The 22,148-nt window shown below is 49.3% G+C and overlaps 1 protein-coding gene across 1 annotated transcript in view; it reads right to left on the minus strand.

The window, feature by feature from the left end:
• Window positions 1-1,221: 1,221 nt before the first annotated feature.
• The window catches only part of PARD6G (par-6 family cell polarity regulator gamma), a 99,910-nt gene continuing 78,983 nt past the window's right edge, over window positions 1,222-22,148 (minus strand). The window contains exon 3 of the mRNA XM_014781519.2: window positions 1,222-4,077. Coding sequence (XP_014637005.2) covers window positions 3,251-4,077 — 827 coding nt within the window. The 3' untranslated portion in view covers window positions 1,222-3,250. The remainder of the gene's footprint in view (window positions 4,078-22,148) is intronic.

Here is a 22,148-nt window from a genome sequence, read left to right on the forward strand (position 1 = left end):
TCTCCCCAATTTTTGATTGGGTTATTTTTTGTTGTTGTTGAGTTGTTCTGAGTTCTTTATATATTTTGGAGATTAACCCCTTGTCAGGTATATGATTTGCAAATATTTTCTCCCAGTTGGTAGGCTGTCTCTTCGTTTTGTTCATGATTTCCTTTGCCTTGCAGAAGCTCTTTAGTCTGATGAAGTCCCATTTGTTTATTTTTTGTTTTCCTTGCCTGAGTAGACATGGAATTTGAAAAAATCCTTCTCAGACCAATGTCAAAGAGTGTACTGCCTATATTTTCTTCTAGGAGTTTTATGGTTTCACGTCTTACCTTCAAGTCTTTAATCCACTAAATTGGATTTTTTAACAATCAGCATTTTTCAGATACCTTTGCAACGTGCCATAAGACCCCACTCCCTGTCTGTGATCACTTTGTGCAAAACTGTAAGATACTAAATAACCTCACTGATTCACAGACAGAGTCTCTTTATCAGCCAGGGAGCTGGCTCCTCTAAGCAGCACTGCGTGCTTGGGGGTTGGCATATGGATTGCTAGGTCAGGGAGACCTGCGTCCCCCAGCCTGCTGGTAGCCAGGGGCGTCTACCTTGCACACAGCCAAGTTCCTGCATCTCTGACTCCATCACGTGAGTTAATTGAGAGCACGCATCCAGCTTCAGCAGCTAACCACCTGCCTCAGCGCCATCTCATCAGATGATGAGGTGAACAGCTTCCTCAACTCTGAACTGGAAAAGGGTTGCCTGTGGCTCAGGGTTGTTGAGAGGATTCAGTAAGGTGGTAAACCTCCTATTATATGCACCTGTTTCTTCCAGGAATTACTGGCACTCACTGCAATCACTGTAATGTGTAATTTATTGAATGAGTGGATCACGATGCTATGCGTTATACATTTAGTAATGTCAGAATGATAAAGTGTTAATGGCAATTTTGCAAACCAGGGTATATTTAGGAAGAGCTGTATAGCAGCATTCATGGACCTGAGACACATCTACCGTTCATCAAATACAACTATCATTTGGTTATTTGCTTGAGTTTGGGCCCATTTTCTCATCTGTAAAATGGGGGTAATACTACTGCCTCATGGAGAACTTGTGAGGGTTAAGTGAACAAACGTGGCACCTGACAGGCACGTGATCCAGGTAGGGGCATCCATCCGAGGGGGCTGACCTCTGCTCAACATCAGCATCTCTGTCATGTGGAACGCAACTGAAAAATATCACTAAAAGCAAACAAAAAGATTTTATTCTTTGATATATAAAACCAAGAAAACTTTAATGTGTAATACAATATAGTTTTTTTGTTTGTTTTTTTAAAGAAGACAATGGCAGAAGTGTGGACCTGGGTAGAAAAATGCTCTCAAGCAGCTTCTAAGCAGGTCAGCAACTCAAATTATGAACAACAGCACACAAATCTCGGTAGCCCTCTTTTTCTTTAAAAAAATTATTCACATTTGCTTAACAACTTAAAACATCGTAACAAACAGAGCTTTCCTTCTTGGTAACAGACCCAGTTTCTCAACAAGATGTTCACGACCCAGCAATAACTCAGTGAAAGAGCAGCTCCTTCCTGATGGTCACTAAGCAGCAGACATTTGTCGTGGTGAAAAGCACGTCTGGCTGCTGGGGCGCCAAGCAAGATGCTCGTGCAGTTCACTGGAGCCCATGAACCGGGGGGCGTCTGGACTCACCCTAGACCTCAGGGGGCATCTTTGGTCTCCCTGTGCTTGGGAACAAACAGACAATGAGAACACAGGCGCAGGAAACCACAACTACGCAATAAGGTATTTCTGCCCAATAAATAGTTTCCGTAAGAAAAATAATTTGCTTTTCACTTAATGAATTTAGGAAAAATAAGTTGAGATACAGTTTTCCATGTTATCAGCCTGACGTCCATGAAGTCCGGACAGTTCTGCCAAGACCAGCAGGGGGTGCTGGGGCACAGGAGACACAGCTCACGGTCCCCCAGAAGGCAGACTTGCCCATGTTCTCAGGAAAGCTTTACTGGGTCAAAGTTTAGTTCTCAAAGTACAAGTGTCACGTTTTCTCCTCGACACTGGATTCAAACAGAAAATACAATTCATATAAAATTTAATTGGATAAAACATGAATAAACCTTTAAAATTACTAAATATGTCAATATTGCTAAAAGATCAAAAGGAAGCAACAATGAATTTAATCTGTGATGAAAATCATTAAGTTCCATGTGACTTGTTATTTTAAAAACAAAGAGAACAGAACCTATACATCCAGATGACCGTCTGGAGGTACGTGGCACGCTTAGCCACCAAGTCTGCTGGAAACATTTCTAAAACTGCCCTCAGAGTCACTCAGTCCGCAGGAAAAGACTCGCTCTGTCTCAGAGGAGGCACCGGCTTTTGATCACAAACAGCAGTGCTGAGCGTTCCCTGCCAATCCCGCAGGGCCGGCTGCTTCCCACGTCACTCTCCCTCCGAGGCTGGAGACAGGCCCTCTGCCCCTGACGGCCATTCCATGGGAGGCGAGTGCTCTCCTCCCAGCGCTGGGGCTCAGCACCCATCTGGCTATTTGAAATATGACTATGAACAATGTGAAAATGTGAAATTCATCTTCTAGTCATACCTATTACAGGTTTGGGTGCATTTGTTCTTAAAAACTGGCCTCTGCCTTCCTGCCACCTTACTTCCTCACCGCATTCCAGCCCATTTGTAGAATCAGCACCGTTGGCAGGAAGCACAGTGAAAACGTTGTGCTGACACCACAGGGCGTTTCTGCGTGGGTTAGGTTAAAAACATGAATTTGACTATTTTAATAAGGTAATTTTAAAGTCTCAATTTAAGAAATGAAGTATTTTTAAAATTTAAAAACGAAGTATTTTCTGCACTTGGTCAGATCCTTTCTACCACTTTACAATGGTGCTGGGACCTGCCACCGGCCTAGGACAGACTGTGGCTGTGCACGTTTGTGTGCACGTGTGTGTGTGTGTGCACATGTATTCTGTGGAGAAATTCTACAAAAATAGACAGTATTTTTCGTTGCTGTCGGTAAGGTGAAATAAAGAGTGGGGTTGTGGGAGAAAAGGGAGGGATAAATAAAAATAATAAAAAAGGAGGGGTGAAGTACACAATTATTTTTCTTATTTTAAAATTGGAATAAAACTTTAAAAAGTATTTCCCCTCAGGAAGTTGACCTGTCTAATCCCTGCGCACCTAGCTGTGGTCACAACTCCCGCAGCTGTGTCCAGTCCACAAGGCTGCCCAGTACCAGCCTGGCCCTACAAGGTGACCGCCGGCCCGTGCTCTTCCACCCCTCCTGGGGGCAAGGCCAGGCTGTGGCGGGGGTCGGACCTGAGAGAGCTGAGCAGCCTGTGGACACTGCCGCCGCCTTCCCGCCCAGGGCTGTGCAGTCTGGGTGCCAGGCCGGCACCGTTGACCCGCGCAAGGCTTCCCGGGGGCGGCCTGGGGACCAGCCGGGGCTCCAGGACGCCCTCGAGGACGACGTCGGCCTCCTCGTCACTCTCCATCTCGTCAGGGTGCAAGTTCTGCAGGATGTGGGTTGTCGGCAGGCTGTGGCGACTGGCCACGCTGTCCGAGGACCGGCCGGAGCTGCCAGATGCACGGCTGCCACGGACCACGTTGTTCCTCTGGTTGGCCGGCTTGACTGTCACGATGAGGTTGTGGCTGTTGGCGATCATCATGTCCGTGACCTGGTCCAGCGTCTTCCCAGCCACCTCGATCCCATTCACCTCCAGGACCTCGTCGTCCACGGCCAGCAGCCCCGTGCTCTCTGCGAGGCCGCCGGGCACCATGCGAGAGATGAAGATGCCCGGCACCTTCTCCAGCCCCTGGGGGGCCACACGCACACTCATGCCATCACGGATGTAGAAGCCCAGTGGCTTCTGGCAGCCGTGCCTATACAGCCTCACACGGCGGTGCGTCTCAGGGAGGATGTCCACGTCAATGATGGAGGACACGGGGCGGAAGTCGTGGGGCATGCCGATGTGCAGGTGCGCACGCCGGCGCGGCCCATCCTCCCGGAGCGCCAGGGCCTTCCTCCTCCTGGACAGCGAGCCCGCCCCGAAGCTGCAGTGCTCGGCCTCTTCTGAAACAGCCCAGAGGGGACAGTCAGAGCACAGACACACCAGGCAACGGGCAAGCACAAGGCAAACATCATCGCAACCTGGACCCTGAGGCTGGCCATCTGGGCCAGTTCTGGCTTTCTGCCGCTTACTTCTCAACTGCTTCTCTGCTTTGCAATATGACCCCAGCATAAGCCTGAGGCAACGAGCTCCACAGTCAAATCGTGTGTTTCAATTAATTCCTTATAAGTCTCACACCCATGCCTAGGAGTTGCATTACCAATTCCTTTTGTCACAGTTCACTTTTTTGGAGAGTCTCAAATAGTCTCCAGGATGATATGCAAACACTGGAGTAACTTTATGAGCTGTTTCACCGAGCCCACAGCGATCCTGGCATCAGCTGAGCTGGCCCAACAGTATTCACCAGGCAAATGTTCGAGGCTAAGTTCAGGCGCAATCACCTCCCTAAAATTATGTCTGGAAACCTCCAAACAGACCCACAGGCAACCACCAGAATGACTGACAGATGAAGAGGCAGGAATGAGAGGCTGGACAGCTCAACAGTGGTGACTGGATTCTGGGAAGACAGCAGAGCAGGAAGCACCAGGAACCTCCCCACCTGGACGAGAGCTGCAGGGGCGAAATCCGTCTGATGGAACTACTGGAACTCTGGGGCCTGTTGAAGGTCTGCAACTTCCAGAGAAGAACTGGACAGTAACTGTGGTCAGTTTCAGCTCTCAGCACAGCAGCAGCTCCTCGTCCCTGCCCCAGCCCCCTGGCAGGCAGCTGTGCATGTGTTCCTGGGGCAGCCTGCACACAGCGTGTGGCAGCCAGGGTGGGCAACAAGGACTCTGTCCTCAAATATCAGGGATCTGTCTTAAAAATGCTCAAAAAACTAAAGGAAGATGTGGCGAAAGTCAAGAAAATGATGTATGAACAAAATGGAAATATCAATAAAGAGATAAAAAAACCTAAAAGGAAACCAAATAGGAATTCTGGAGCTGAGGAGTACAGTAACTGAAATGGAAAATTCCCTAGGGGGAGATTAAGCAGAAGAAGCAATCAGTGAACCTGAAGACAGGACAATGGAAATTCTCATGTCTGAGGAACAGGAAGAAAAAAGACTGAAGAAAAATGAACAGAGCCTAAGGGACCTGGGGACACCATTAAGCAAACCAACTGTGCATTGTCAGAGTCCTAGAAGGAGAAGAGAAAGGGGAGGAGGGACTATTTGAAGAAATAATGCCCGAAAACTCCCCCAAATTGATGAAACGCACGAATATAAACATCCAAGAAGCTCAATAAACTCTAAGTACGATGAACTCAAGAGACCCATACCAAGACACTATAATCAAACTTTTCAAATACAAAGACAGACAATCTTGAAAGCAGCAAGAAAGAAGTGAGTTATTGTACAGGAGGGACCCTCCATGAGATCGTCAGCACATTTCTCATCAGAAACTCTGAAGGCCAGGAGGCAGTGGGCTGATATATTCAAAGTGCTAAAAGAAAAAACTATCAACCAAGAATCCTATAATGGCAAAACTGTGTTTCAAAAATGAGGGAGAAATTAAGACATTCCCAAATAAATAAAAGCTCAGAGGGGCCGGCCCCATGGCCTAGTGGTTAATTTTGGCGCGCTATGCTTCGGTGGCCTGGGTTCAGATCCCAAGTGTGGACCTTTACCACTCATCGGCGGCTATGCTGTGGTGGCAATCCACATACAAAATAGAGGAAGATTGGCCAGATGTTAGCTCAGGGAAAATCTTCCTCAGCAAAAACAAACAAACAAAAAAAACTGAGAGACTTTGTTATCCCTAGACCTGCCCTGCAAGAAATGGTCCACAGCGTCCTCCAGGTGAAATGAAAAGACACTTGACAGTAACTCGAAGTGACTGGAGAAATAGAGATCTGAATCGAGGTACATACGTGGGCGATTATAAAAGCTAGGATAATTGTAACAATGGTTTGTAACTGCACTTTTTATTTCTACATAACTTGAGATAATTTTTATTTCTACATATTATGTTTAAAGGAAAATTTAAAGGAATAAATTATTAGTCTAAGAGCTAGTATTATTGTAACTTTGGTTTATAACTTCAAATATTGTTTTCTATATAACTTAAAAGACTAACGCACTTACAAGAATTATTAGTTTATGTTTTTGGGTACAAAATGTATAAAGATGTAATTTTGTGACACCAACAACTGAAAAGGGTAGGAGGAGCTGTAGAAGAGCAGAGTTTCTGTACGTCATTGAAGTTAAGCTGATAGAAATTCAAATTACAGTGTCATAATGTTAGGATGTTAAATGTAATCCCCATGGTAACCACAAAGAAAACAACTATAGCATATACACAAAAGGAAATGATAAAAGAAGTTAAACATTTCACTACAAAAAATCAAGTAAACACAAAAGAAGACAGGAATGCAAGAAATGAGGGACAAAAAGCTTTATGACATATGGAAAACACATAGCACAAGGACAAAAGTAAGTCCCTCGTGTCAGTAATTACTTTAAATGTGAATGGATTAAACTCTCCAATCAACAGAGATGGGCAGAATGGATAAAAATACAAGATCCAAGGGGCCAGCCCCGTGGCCCAAGCGGTTAAGTGCGCGCGCTCTGCTGCGGCGGCCCGAGGTTCGCCGGTTCGGATCCCAGGCATGCACCGACGCACCGCTTGTCAAGCCATGCTATGGCAGCTTCCCATATAAAGTGAAGGAAGATGGGGGCACGGATGTTAGCTCAGGGCCAATCTTCCTTAGCAAAAAGAGGAGGATTGGCAGATGTTAGCTCAGGGCTGATCTTCCTCACACACACACACACAAAAAAACAGGAGCCAACTATATGCTGTCTACACGAGACTCACTTGAGATCCAGACACAAACAGTTGAAAGTGAAAGTTGAAAGGATAAGAAAAGATATTCCATGCAAACGGTGACCAAAAGAAAGCAGGAGTGGCTATACTAATATCAGACAAAATACTTTAAATCAAAAAAGTTACACAAGACAAAGAAGGACATTATATAGTCATAAAAGGTTCAACAGAGCAAAAAGATAAAACAGGGATAAACATTTATGCACCTAATGACAGACCATCAAAATATATGAAGAAAAAACGGACAGAACTGAAGGGAGAAAGAGACAGTTCTACAATGGTACTTGGACGTTAATACTCAACTCACAAAAATGGACATAATGACCAGACAGAAGAGAAGTAAGAAAACTTAACACAATAAACCAACGAGATCTAACAGACATACACAGAACACTCCACCCAACAACAGCAGCACACACATTCTTCTCAAGTGCATGTGGGACATTTTCCAGGATAGACCACATGTTAGGCCAGAAATTAAGTCTCAATAGATTTAAACAGATAGATATCATGCAAAGTATCTTCTCTGACCACAACAGGATGAAGTTAGAAATCAATAACGTAGAGAAAACCAGAAAATTCACAAAAATGTGGAAACGAAAAAACACACTTTTAAACAACCAATGGATCAAAGAAGGAAACAGAAGGAAATTAGAAAATACTAAGAGACAAATGAAAATGAAAACACAACATACCAAAACTTATGGGAAGCAGCAAAAGCAGTGCTAAGGGGAAATTTATAGCTATAAATGCTTGCATTAAAAAACCAAGAAAGGGGGCCGGCCCCGTGGCTTAGCGGTTAAGTGCGCGTGCTCCGCTGCTGGCGGCCCGGGTTCGGATCCCGGGCATGCACCGATGCACCGCTTCTCCGGCCATGCTGAGGCCGCGTCCCACATACAGCAACTAGAAGGATGTGCAGCTGTGACATACAACAATCTACTGAGGCTTTGGGGGAAAAATAAATAAATAAATAAAATCTTTAAAAAAAAAAAAAAAAAAAGATCTCAAATCAACTACCTAACTTCAACTTAAGGATTTAGAGAAATAAGATCAAACTAAACCCAAAGCTAGCAGAAAGAAGGAAATAATAAAGATTAGAACAGAGATAAATAGAGAATAGAAAAACAGTAGAGAAGATCAATTAAACAAAAAGTTGGTTCTTCAAAAAGATCAACAAAATTGACAAACCTTTAGCTAGATCGACTAAGAAAAAAAGAGAGAAGACTCAAATTACCAAAATCAGAAACGAAAGTGGGGACATTACTATTGATTCTACAGAAATAAAAAGGATTATAAGAGAGTACTATGAACAACTGTATACCAACAAATGGGATAACCCTGATGAAATGGACAAATTCCTACAAACACAAAGCCTACCAAGACTAAATCACAAAGAAATAGACAATCTGAATAGGCCTATAACTAGTTGGGAGATTGAATAAGTAACCAAAAATATCCCCAAAAAGAAAAGCCCTGGATCTGATGATGGCTTCACTGTTGAATTCTACCAAACATATCAAGAAGAACTAATACCAATCCTTCTCAAATTCTTCCCAAAACTGAAGAGGGGGGAACACCTCCCAACTCAATCTGTGAAGCCAGCGTAACCCTGACACCAAAGCCAGACAGAGACACCACAAGAGAGAAAATCACAGGCCGACATCCCCTACGAACACTGATGCAAAGATACTCCACAGAGTACATGCCACGTCATGATGTCTTGGTCAACAACGGACCGCATACACAATGATGGTCCCATAAGGTTAGTGCCATGGAGCCTCAGTGTGTAGTAGGCTGTACCATCGGGTTTGTGGATTAGACAATAATGTCTGTGATTAGACAATAATGCTCTACCCCATCCAAACACAACAGAGAAAAATGCAGGAAAGGCTGAGTGCGGTGCCTGAACTCTACCCTTGTGAGGCTAGAAGGAAGGGCCCCTAGGTGGTGTTGGAGAAGTCCCCATGTGGTCAGTGGAGGCCATGAGGGGAGCCTGAATGTCTACTCCATGCTGGGAGGTGTCAGAGGCAAGGCGTTCACCATCTCCCAGGCCCAGGGTCAGCTGGAACTCCCCTCCCCACCAGTTGTAATGAGGAGCCCCTCTCTGGGTATCAAATGTAATGATATAGGTAGGTTAACAGTAAAAGGACAGAAAAAGATAGATCACATGAACATTAATCAAGAGGAACCGTGAGAAGCTATACTGACACCAGATAAAGTAGACTTCAGGCAGAGGGACAGAGAGAGGGACACCACACGGTGAGAAAATAGTTGACCCACAAGACAGCCCTGATACGTGTGTGCCACAGCAGAGCTGCAAAATACGTGGAACAAAACTAACAGAACTAAAAAACCCTGAAGGAGCTGAAAGGGGGAACAGACAAATCCACGATTACAGTTGGAGACTTCAACCCGCCTCTCCACATCTGAAGAACAAATTCACAGAAAATCAGCAATACAGAGGAACTCAGGATACAGTCAACCCACGGGGCCTCACGGAGGTTTCCAGAACAGCCAGCGACAGTGGAACACATACTCTTTCCAAGTGCCCATGAAACGATGCCAAGACAGACCACATCCTGGGCCATACAACAAACCTCGACAAATCCGTAAAAACTGAAATCATACCGAGTGTGTTCTCCTACAGCATGTTTCTGATTCATGAGATCACGCTAGAAATCAAAACCAGAGAGACCACAGGAAAATCTCCAAACACTTGGAAAATAATCAGCACACTTGTAAATAATCTGTGGGTCAAAGAGGAAGTCTCCAAGGAGAAAAAACACATCCAGGTGGGAGGGACATTGCTGAAACAGCGCTGAGGGTCCTGTGTCACAGCAGATGCATATCAGGGAAGAGGAGGTCTCAAGTCAGCAGTCTAGACCCCACACCTCGAAAACCTAGAAAAAGAGAAAGATAAGCCCAAGAGAGACAGAAAGAAGGAAATAATAAAGAAGTGACTCAATGAAACTGGAAATAGAAACAACAGAGAAAATCAATGACACTACGAGTGGGGGTCTTCCTGCTGCAGTCTCATGGGGCGCTCCCACCCTATAGACCGTGGCCCTCGGTCCTTGGTGCTTGGCCGTGTCCCTATCCCCAGGCCCAGTGGGGCTCACTTATCACCTCTGCCCCTCCAGCACCAGCCTGCTAATCTGCTTGCCTCCACTGCACATGCTCATGACGCCATAAAAACCCCGTCACGACAAGTCCACACTGCTGCCAGCATGTCTTCTCCCTTCCCAGGAACCATCCTTGAAGCTCCAAGGGGCACTCCCTCCAGGGTGTGCTTTCTTCTTGTTAAGGGGCTTTGGCTTACAACTTTTCATATTTTAGTGTTTTTTGTAGGGTCCATATTGTTCTTCACTAACGTCACGTCTGAATGTTGTGTGCAGACTAAGAGCATAGAACCGTGGGTCCTGGGCCTTCTCGGACCCTAACAGAGAGGACGGGCTGAGGGAGCCTTTTTACCCACCTGACAACAACGTAAAATATAATCCCAGCCGAGTTCACATTTTAAATGTTTCTTTAATGGTGTTGAATTGCTAACCTCTAGGAAGTTGCCAGAAAACGTGATCATTTATCATTTCCACTTATTTCCCAATTGACAGAGCTGCCACTTTGTCACTGTCTGGACCTGTAAGCAAATACTGTGACTCTTCGCTTGTACTTCCCTTCTGAAATGAGAGAGCGCACACAGCACGGCCCCGCTCCCTGAGGCCACACGGTTGAGTCGGCACTGAGATTGAGGCCACACCGATCATTGACGTCCTGGGATGCAGGACCGTGGGCGTCCTTCAGCAGCCCGTGTCCTGGAACCCCCCTCCTCCTGCCCAGGAGGCAGCACAGACTGGACTCATCTGAGTGTGGAAGCCGCTGCTGGCCTGACCTGCATCCCCAGCCTGGGGGGCGTCAGAAGGACCCCTTGTCGTAGCAGAGAGTTCTAGAATTAGATTTTTTGAGAAGGGTGGAAAGCTAGTAGGAAGGCCAGGGAGCTTTGTCATCTCAGGACGGTGAATTACTTGTGTCTGTAGGACTTGGAGCCGTGGGTGGTGCTCCCAGTCAACGATGAAAAGCAGTTCAGGGAAGTGGGCGATTTTCCAGTTCGTCAGCATCATTCCTACTGTCTAGCAATTCACATACAGAAACGCTAACTATTTCTCATATGTACCTAACTATAAGTCAGAAAGTTACTATAACAAAAACCAGTCTTGACTTTCAAATAATACACTACAGTTTTTTTTGTTCAAAACACTATTAATTCCATCCAGAAAGCACATGAGGACGGAGGTGGCAGTTTCTGAGCTCCTTAATCATCCTTTTTTCTTCTTTTTTTTTTTGGTGAGGAAGATTAGCCCTGACATAACATCCGATGCCAAACCTCCTCTTTTTGCTGAGGAAGACTGGCTCTGCGCTAACATCCGTGCCCATCTTCCTCTACTTTATACGGGACGCCGCCACAGCATGGCTTGACAAGCAGTGTGTTGGTGCTCGCCTGGGATCCGAACCTGCAAACCCCGAGCTGTGAAGCGGAGCGCATGCACTTAACCGTTACACCACTGGGCTGGCCCCCATCCTGACTTTTTTGTATGCAATTTTGGTTTTGACACTTTCCTTGAACATATTATTATTATACACTGTAGTTTTTCAACATTAAGATTGTTAATATGTTTTAAATGGTAATAAAATATTCTAGCAGTACCAGATAAATATTTGAAACTGAATGTTGATATTAATTATCAAACTAAATGCACATACCGACACATAACTCTCCCCTCCATTAGAATCTAAAGACTTTAACAAATTCATTGTAAGCAATTAATTACAACCTCCCCGTTCAGGGTGTGACCCTGGAACCACCCTCCCATCATGAGATTTAATTAGTCGCCAGATAAGAAAACACACAACTGTTCAGTGGCAGCTTATTATTCAAAAATAAAACAATATTTTCACTTTTCTGCTCAATGTCCTCAGTAGAGCTTGTCAGACAAGGGGGGAGCTGGCGCATTTCACCTATTCCTGCCTCTCATGGCGACAGAGCACTCGGCATTTCCACCCTCCTGTGGAGGAGCAGGGCTGTGAACACCTGCAGACCAGGAGCTGAGCGCTGGGGCTGAAAGCCCAGGGCCAGAGGCGGCAGCAGGCGGGTCTGGACCACACTGTGGCCAGACAGGTCCTGGGGTTTGTTCCCTTCAGCAGCTCATTCACCCACTCCGCCTCCCTGTGAGGGGGTGCTGTCACTGCCGAGTGCTGAGGGGCTCACTGGGGTCCCTTCTCTGCCCCAGGCGGCCTCCTTTCTTTAGGGACCTGACGATTGCAAACCCTGGAAGGCCCAGCCCACCAGGCCCTAACATTTGACCTTGATCATGTGGCTAAAATCAAACATCCAATGCTGACCCTGACCCCAACCCCGTGTCCAGCTGCCCTGGTTGATTTAATGGTGCCTCCAAGGGAGTTTCAGCAAACCTAAGGTGATTCAGGGTGTCAACACCTGGGTGCTTATTACTTTTCAGGACAAGACACTGGTCAGTCAAAACAAAGAAAGTCAACAGCTACAGCTGGGACCTCGTGGACCTTATGGGCTGTCAAGGAGCAGAAGGCACCCCTGTCGTGTGTTCTCTGCTGTGGTTCCTGTCCCGGGAGTGCCTCGTCTACTGGGAAGCACGCACGTGTGAACACATGTGTGAGCAGGATGACACGTGGGGAGGCGGGAGAGGGCAGTGAGCACAAGTCAGAGGCCTGAGAAGTGCACTGTGGGGGGCGGTGGGACGGGGGTCCTGAGTGGAGCCTCCACGACGCGCAAGGCTTGGCTGGGCAGTGAGCTGAGACTTCGCCGCATTCCCGGACAGACTTAGGGTAGGACGGGTGGGCGCTGGAGAGACAGGGCAGGCGTGCCCCGTCCTCACTCACCTCGTCCAGGGCAAGCCCCCTCTCTGGAAGAGAGGTGTTAGATCCCAAAACCATGTTTACATTGGTCAGGGTCCCCCAGAGACACAGAATCAACAAGGTGTGTGTGTGTGTCTCATAGATAGAAATACAGAGACATTTATTAGACACTGGCTCACGCAGTTATGGAGGCTGAAAAGTCCCACGATCTGCCACCCGCTGGAGACCCAGGAGAGCCAGTGGTGAACTGAGCCCAAAAGCCCGAGGACCAGGAGCACCGAGGCCCGAGGGCAGAAGACGGCTGTCCCAGCCCACGCACAGAGAGGATTCTCCCTTCCTCCGCCTTTTGGTTCTATGAGGCCATCAACGTATTGGATGAGGCCCACCCACGCTGGTCTCCTGATTTGAACGCTGGTCTCTTCGGGAAACACCCTCACGGGCACACCTGGAAATGATGTTCTGCCAGCTCTCTGGGCGTCCCTGGCCCGGTCGAGACGGCAATTAGCCACCGCAAGTGTCCACCAGGCTCAGGGGCTCCCATCCTCCTTTCTTAAGGCGAGGCTGGTCTGGGGCTATGGCGAGAGCTGAGGAGAGCATGGCCCAGAATGAACATGTGCAGGGGATTTTCGAGCACCTGGTTTTTAGGTGGACTGACCCTGGGACTGGTGCATGACAGGTTCTGAGCCCCTAGATCTGGGGTGCAGCCGGAGAGCCCTCGGGGCGGCTGAGGCTGTTGGTTCACGGACTGCTTCTGAATGACAAGAGGGCCAGTGGGCTAAGGAACACAAACCTCCACGACTGGCAACAGCTGTTCCCGCTGAGAGATGAACGCGTCTCTGGGCATCGGTCAGAGTAGGTGGTACAGAGGCGGGAATGTCAGGCGCCCTCGCGAGGAGGGACAGTGAATGTGTGATTCTGGTTCCTTCTGCCCTTGTGAAGAGAGGGGCTGCCAAGGGCCAGCATACATGGGGTCAAACACTCTCCCACTCCTGGTGAACCGAGGCCAGGGCGTCTCGACGACAGCTCCCTCCTCGTCCCGGCAGGAGGTCCCGGCACCGCCACCTCCTGTCTGCCACGCCAACCACCTGTTTCCCTATCGCCCTTTATACAGAAACCACTGCACACGGACTTCATTAGTCAAAAATTCCCAACTATCTTAGAAACAAAAATTGTTCTAAAGAACGTCCTATTCCTAAGATTTCAACTTTAGTTCCTAAAATGACTTTTTACAAGAACAAAATTGTCACAGCTTCTTTATCAAGTGATAGGTGAAATCTTCTATTTTCCACAAAGTAAACAATGAAGGGAGGTCCATATGTTTTAGGCAAATGTCCACCTACCCTCTCCCCTATCCTGCTCCACATTTTCACTCAAATTAAATTATATTTTCTTCTCTACTTCTATTTACTGATACCTTCAACAGGAGGAGAAACAGAAGCTATGAGCCAGCACACAGGTGGGCTCCTTCCTGCCTGTCTCCCTCTGCTGAGGTCCAGGTGGACAGGTTCTGTCCAAGAGGATGGCACTGAAAACCTGGAAAGAGGCAGGTTTACCAGCTTCCCAGCCGGCTCAGAGTCGAGACCCGCATCAGCCCGCATCAAACACACACACGCTCACACACAGACACAATGGGGACTCCTTTGTAAGAAAAGCCTTCCTAGAATCATCTCTAGTTTGGAAACCTACGCTGCAGCTTCACAGGACCAGCTGACTGGCTGCCAATGACAGGTGCCTCTCACAGTGGGAGCTCTCCACCAGGGACGGAGCTCCGAAGAGACACCAAGGCCCGGTGAGGCCCTGCGAGGGAAGGAGGTGCCTCTGCTAATCCAGCTTCCTGTGAGCTGACGCCACGCCGAGGACACAGGCTGCAGCAGTTTAATAAGTTCAGTTTGGCTAACGCTGTCCTCTGCGAGGAAGCTGAACGTATTCATCAAGGTGGGAGGAATTACGGAGCTGTCTAAGAACTCCCGATGGAAAGGTTAGAAACATCTCGTCTTAACTGGTAGACAAGCAGACTGTTTCTCTCTTTGCAGTTGCCGTTACAGGAACATCATGACAAAAACAATCACTGTTTAAGGCAGTGTGCTCACCATTCTGTCACAAAACACAGCTGACCGGGAGAGGCGCCTTCACTGTGGCACATGCAGATCTGCCCTCTCAGACCCTCAAGCACCTCGCTGCCGCCGGAGCACGGGCCAGGTTAGGGTCAGGCCTTGTCAGGAGTGCCTGTTGGAACTCAGCACGTTAGAGAAGGGGTCCTTTCCTTCAACTAAAACGTGTTCTGAAGTCCTCTGGGCACTGGGTCAGGGACCGACCCTCACGGGAGGAGGGAGATGTATGCCAGGAAACGCACAGGGGAGCTGGGGGAGGGGCCTGCAGGGGGAGCACTACGACTTCAGGGCAGGGGTGGGCGGAGGGACTCCAGTCACCTACAGCAGGGAGACTGAGGACAGATGGACGGGGACGGCTCCAGAGACGATGGCTGTGTGGGCCTGAGGACAGAAAGGACTTCAGTAGGAGGAAAAGGTGGGGAAGGGGCTGGCGCTGGGCAGAGGGAGTGGGGACAGCAAGAGCTTGACATGGCCAGAAGGTACTGGAGCCAGGAGAAGGTTCTGAGGTCAGGAGGAGGTACTAGAGCCAAGAGAAGGTACTAGAACCAGGAGAAGGTGCCGGGGGCAGGAGTAGGTACGGGGCCCGGGGGCAGGCCAGTCTGCGAGGGACCCTGAGCCCACCACTGATCCACTGGCTCTGGACCTCTCTGTTCCAGAGGCTGCAGGCCTGTGTAGGTATTTTATTTCACGCCACTTTTTGCGACAGGCACTTGGAAATCCACCTTGGAAAACAGACGAAGTTGCACAGAAGTAACTTTAAAATTTTTAAAGTTGAGACTTTTAAGTTTGGAAACTGTAGAATCATGTAGGGTACCCACGGTGATTTCCCATGTTACAAATACATTAACTTGTGGATGGACAGTATTCGCTTTCAAGCAAATTACTTTTTGGCAATTCACTAGAAGCTTGATATTAACTTTTAATTTTCATTCAAAATTCATTTAAAATATTTTTTTAAAATCTAGAAAACTAGTAAAAATGCTTTAAAAAAACAATCTCAGAGTTCATAAAAATTATCTTCTTCACAAAAATTAATTGAAAATGGGCCATAGACCTAAATGTAAACACAAAACTATAAAACTCCTAGAAGATCACGGGAGAAAATCTACATGACCCTGGGCTGGTGACAAGTTTTTAGATACCATACCAAAAGCATGATCCATGAAAGGAAAAATGGATAAGTGAGACTTTGTTAAAATTAAAAACTTCTGCTCTGTGAGAGACCAGTTAAGAGAATGGAAAAAAAGGGAAAAAAGACAAGCCATGGACTGGGAGAAAATACTTGCAAAACACATATCTGATAAAGCACTGGTATCCAAAATATACAAAGAACTCTTAAAACTCAACATTAAGAAAACAAACAACCTGATTAAAAAATGGGCCAAAGACCTTAACAGATACCTCACCAAAGAAGATATACAGATGGCAAATAAGCACATGAAAAGATGCTCCACATCATATTTTATCAGAGAAATGCAAATTAAAACAATAATGAGATACCACTACACCTATTAGAATGGCCAAAATCCAGAACACTGACAACACGAAATGCTGCCAAGGATGTGGAGCAATGGGAACTCTCATTCATTGCTGGTGGGAATGCAAAATGGTACCGCCACTTTGGAAGACAGTTTGATGGTTTCTTACAAAACTAAACAGACTCTTATCATATGATCCAGCAATTGCACTCTTTGGCATGTACCCAAAGCAGCTGAAAACTTATGCCCACACAAAAACCTGCACATGAGTATTTAGGAAAGCTTTATTCATAATTGCCAAAACTTGGAAGCAACCAAGATGTCCTTCAATAGGAATGAATAAACAAATTGTGGTACATCCAGACAATGGAGTACTATTCAGCAATAAAAAGAAATAAGCTATCAAGCTATGAAAAGACATAGAAGAACCTTAAATGCATATGACTAAGAAGCCAATCTGAAAGGCAACATACTATATGATTCCAACTATGGAAAAGACAAAACTGTGGAGACAATAAAAATACCAGTGGTTGCCAGGGGTTTGGGGTGGGGAAGGATGAATAGGAGGAGCACAGAGGAATTTTAGGGCAGTGAAACTACTCTGTATGATATTGTTATGGGGGATACATGTCATTACAAAACCCACTGAACAGTATAACACCAACAGTGAATTCTAATGTAAACTATGGACTTTAGTTAATTATAATGTATCAACATTGGCTCATCAATTGTAACAAATGTACCACATTAATATATTATTAGTAGGAGAAATGGTGTGTGTGTGGGGATATATGGGAATTCTCTGTACCTTCTGCTCAGTTTTTCTGTAAACCTAAAACCGCTGTAAAAAAATAGTCTATTAATTTTTAAAAAATACCTTAAAGGATAAAAGGCTAAAAATCATTATACGGTTCATACACAAAACAAACTATTCCCTTAGTATGACTAACCATTTTCTTTAAAAGAAAACTAGGTATTAATGGTTAAAAGCTGTAAAACCAGCTAGAAGAACTGCTTGGAGGTTTCCACAATGTGTGGCTTTGAACCTTCTGCCTGTTGCTCTCAAAGCCCCATCTGGAGGGTCAGCCCTGGTCGGCGGGCCTGGCGAGCACCCCAGACACAAGACCAAGACGACGCACGGGGTGTGTCGGGCTGTCAGCCTTGCCAGGGCCTGGAGGGCCTGTGTGGACCCCAGGCTGAGGAGACCTGGGTTTGCCCTGGCGGCCAAGGGGCGGTCACTCACTCACTACCACCTGCCTGCTCTGTGCCCACAGCTTCTCGGCCACAACTGCAACCAGGACAGACAAAACCTCTACTTCATGGAGCCCACAGTCCAGCGTCGGAGTCAGAAAAACAAGTAGTCAACAGCAATTTCCAACGAACGTGCTAGAAGAAAACAGGAACGGGAGAGGGTGCAGAGTTTTCACACGTCAGGAGCAGTGTGATGTGTGATGGGGGTGCATTCCAGGCAGAGGGGCCACACGTCACGTGGGAGGCGAGGTGGGCAGAACAGTTTGGCAGCCTGGGCAGTGCCAAGAAGCTGAGGACCACTGCAGTGCTTCAGGAAGCCGGCACAAAGTCAAAGCTTGTTTTCCTTTTAAATAACGCAGGGCAGTCCTCCAAGACTGGGGGCGTACACCGAGGGGCAGACAAAAACTGTGGGAATCCAGAAGTTCGCCTACACGTTCTCCTTCGCTCCCATCCCACAGTGAACTAACCACCTAACCTTCTCCCTTCCGAGCCAATCTGGACCACCTGCCTGTCTACAGCTCTGAGGCGAGCCGACATGCCACCTGGAGAAGGCACCGGGGCAGGAAGCACGTGACACCGCGCGTCGGCTGGAGGAAGAGATGAGACGCTCTTCCCATGCCAAGTGTCCACAGTTCTCCTGGACGAGTGGGAAGGACCCCTAGTGTGAAGACTCTGATAAGCCAATTGCTACCGGGTGTGGGGTGGGCACTCAGCACCCTGAACCTCTCCCCTGTAAGAGGGAGGTGATAATACAGAGGAAGCCCTAAAACACAGCCCGACCCCAAAACCCCAAGGCACACAGACGCTGCCCTTCCCTCTGTCTGACGGGTGCTGGGTGCACGTGGTCTCTCTGTGCGGCCTCTCTTCTCTGCCAACCCTGGCCGTGCCCTCGAGGTCAGTGCATGGTGCCCCTGAGAAGTTCCCAGCTGCTCTCGTACTTCATACTGCCCAGCACCGTGGGTCCTGCCTCAGCCCTGCCTCCGTCGTCCCATGTCATCTCACAGGTGACACGTCCCTCCCACTGCACGTGGGGTCCCCACCCGCACAGGAAGGGCCTGAGGAAGGCACGGCCCTGAGCCCCCAGATGGGGCATCGGTGCAGGGACAGTTGTGTCTGCCACCGCGCTCCCACACCCGCACACGGCCCTTGATAAACGCTCCTTCAGCCACAGAACCCGCAGACCCTCCTCCACCAGCAGCGGCATTAAGAACCTCTGAGCACGCTTAAACATTTACTTCACAATTTGCAAAGACAGGAGCTGACCAGGAAGTCAAAGAAAGTTTGAACTTTACCAGGGTAACTGCTTGCCGAATTAACATAAACAAGGGAATTTAGAGTTGAGAGCTTCTAACTGTAAAATATTTCCATTCGACTCCTGGCCACCCACTCCCTCAGCTCAGCTATCTGGGGTCTGCATGAGGCCCGGTGGGTAAGGGGCACCTGCTCCCAGGCGCTGGTGGTCCTGTGGGGCTGACAGGACAAAGAAGAAGCAAACACGCGGCCCCAGGATGAGGTGGTGCCTGAAGGAATGGACAGGACAGAGTGACCAGGGCTCCAGATCCTGCGCACAGGGAGGGCCTCTGGGGGAGGCGCCCAGCACAGCAGGCGCTATTTTCAGGGAAGCCTGAGGCCCAGCCGAGCCTAACTTGAGTTCCCCTCCGGGAACGCGGAGCTTCCTCCTGCCTCTTCTCATGTCAGTGACTTCGGGTCTCTCTAACTCACCACCAGCTCTGGGCGATGTGGCCCCTGGCCCTGCTCGCCGTCCCGACCCCTGTGCCCGTCCCCAGCCAGACACAGGACTGGACACGTGGAGATCGGATCAGGCCTCTCATCTGCGCCAGGACCAGGCAGCGGGGGGAGAAAGCTGCCCAGACAACAGGGAAGGTACCGGCCTCGCGCTTCTGCTGCACCCGACCCAGCGGTGTGTCCTGCCCAGCCTCGCTGATCCTGTAGGTCTCTAGGAACAAGCTCTGTCAACAACAACTTATCAACCACCCATCAACAACCTCTGCCAAGGAAGAACAGAGAGAAGAGATTTTGGTTGGGGGCCTCAGCTAGGCTCCCCTGCACCTAGGGGAGCTTCCTGCCCACTGAAGGTGGAGGTGGGAGGCCAGAGGGACGATGGCCTGTCAGGATGACACAGTGGCCGAAGGCAGGGCCAGGGCCATGAGGAGGTACGGCCTCTTCCTGGGCACCAGAATGACGTTCACATAGCCATGTCCCCCGCCCCAAGAGCGTGGCTCTGATGGCCTGGGAGCAGCAGGCTAATGGGCCTCCACTCATGTCGTCCATGCTCTGGGCACCCCGGCCCCCCCTCCCCCCACCCCAAAGCCAATGGTGTGTGAAATGCCAGAGCTTCCTCTCCTTGTGTGGATGGAAACCTGGGTCTGAGCAGGCCAGCAGAGGTCAGACATGGGGTGGGTGGGGAGGACAAGGAGGCAGGGGGAGGGGAGGGGGAGGGGATGGGAGGGGAGGGAGGGAGGATGAGAGGGGAGGGGAGGGGAGGGGAGGGAGGATGAGAGGGGAGGGGAGGGGAGGGGAGGGAGAGGGGAGGGGAGGGGAGGGGACAGGAGAACTTCTTTTTCCCTCCCTCAGTGACTCGGGGGACGTGCCACACAGACAGAGGCTCACACAGGGTGACTGTGACCAGCAGCAGTGCAGCTGTGGAAATGCCTCTTCCAGTCCCAGCTTGTCTGAGAGCAGTTAAGACCAAACAGCTCCCTGTCCCATCATTAAACAAACGTGCAGACACACGGAAAACATTCCGGAAGAACTGCACCACTGGATCAAAAACAAGTCAGGACAAGATTTTATTCTTGAAGACACCAGAGATGTCATCATTTTTAAAGTCTGCCACATAAGTTGGAAAACAGAAGGTGTCACATATCACACAGGAATCCAAACCTAGGCCGTTTTCTCCCCCAGACTTTGTCTTGAAGCCGTAGACCTGTCTGCTGACTCCATCTCCCCCCAGTCCCACCCATGCGGTTCCCAGAATGAACTCACGTGTAGAAAGCCCGGAACTCTCCGTCCCGGCTCGTCCGACGTGCTGGCTTCGGCTGCGTGCCTGTGATTGAGGTCCCAGCCTTAGGTCTGTCTCCAGATGCCCTGTCCGGCCCAGTTTTCCTCCAAGGAAGCCGTCGGGGTTAGGGTTTCTTCCCAGGAGGACAGCCCTCAGGTTTGTGCTGGGATCTGGATGGGGCGGCCAGGGCACAGGGCTGTGCATCTCAAGCAGTGGCTCAACGTCTGTCCTGCCTTCGTGGCTGCTTTCATCAGGGCTGGTTCCCGAGTCAAAGGAGGTTTAATGAGCATTTTTTCGAAATGACTCAAAGTGAGTGCAGAACAAGCGGGAGGGCCGCGAGTCCGCGAAGGCCTGCGGTGGAAGAGGCTCGGGGAGCTGGAAACGCCAGGGTCAGTCTGTCTCCTCCTGCCTTCGGGAGGCTGCTCCATCCCCAGCCCCCGCCTCCTCCGTCCTGGGGGCTCCCAGCAGTCGTCTACTGTGGTCATCCTGCTCCTGCATCGAGGACTTGAGGGGGCTGGGGTCATGTGGCTCAAAAAGGCCAATCAGGACCCCCTCTAGAGCAACTAAGGTTGTTCCCCAAGGGAAGAGGCGTCTCAACCCGTCTGGGAAGGGCCAGACGTCACGGGACAGACACGAGCTGCCTCTCCAGCAGCACCCGCCACTCTTGGCTGCAGGTCCTCAGGCAGCGTCTGTGAGGTTCCGCACGGACACGCAGCATGAGACCAATCCTCTGCTCATTATCCAGCAGGGAAAGACCTGGCAGTGCTGGGTTACCAAGGCCCGTCTGGGGGACAAGGGGAGGTGGGCCCACGCTGAGGACAGTACAAACAGCGCCGGCCCCGCAGATCCCCTACCCCCGCGCCCCTGCAGACCCCAGTGGGGGGACTTCTTGGTGGCTGCAGGCTGTGACGTCCAGAGCAGGGAGGGTCCCTGGACGGTGGTCCGGGAAGTGGAGTCGGCTTCTGGGCTCGTGCTTCCTGGTCACGAGATGTGTCTGTCACCAGCACAGAGGCTGTCCATACTGTTCTGTTTACAGCCACTTCTTCTTGTTTCTCCAGCTCCTTCCCCAGGCCCCTCGGACCTGCCTGTCGCCCACCCACCTCCCCGCTGCTCATTCTGGACAGGCTCTTGGGCGGTCCTGTTGGCACATCTCACCCGGGCACTGGTTCTGGGTTGACAGAAGTGCAGAGGCTGGTCAGCAGGGCTTGGTGCTGGGCAATCGCCTCCCCAGTGGCAGAACCCACTCCTCAGCCTGAGACGGGGTGGCACTGGGTAGGCAGAGCCAGTGACCTCTGACCAGCTCCCCAATACCTGTGCCCCCCACCCGGGTCATGGGAAGGCCAGCAGCCTCAGGGCAGCTATCACCCCCTCCCCGAAAAGGCGGCTGAGAGCAAGTGAGTGGCAGTTGCCACTGTGGGCCCACCGTTTTTGTAAACTGTATCGTCACAAACCGTTAGTTCTTGA

This window comes from Ceratotherium simum, chromosome 14, assembly GCF_057802395.1.
Source record: "Ceratotherium simum simum isolate JZ-2026a chromosome 14, ASM5780239v1, whole genome shotgun sequence".
In the NCBI taxonomy this organism is placed as follows: Eukaryota; Metazoa; Chordata; class Mammalia; order Perissodactyla; family Rhinocerotidae; genus Ceratotherium; species Ceratotherium simum.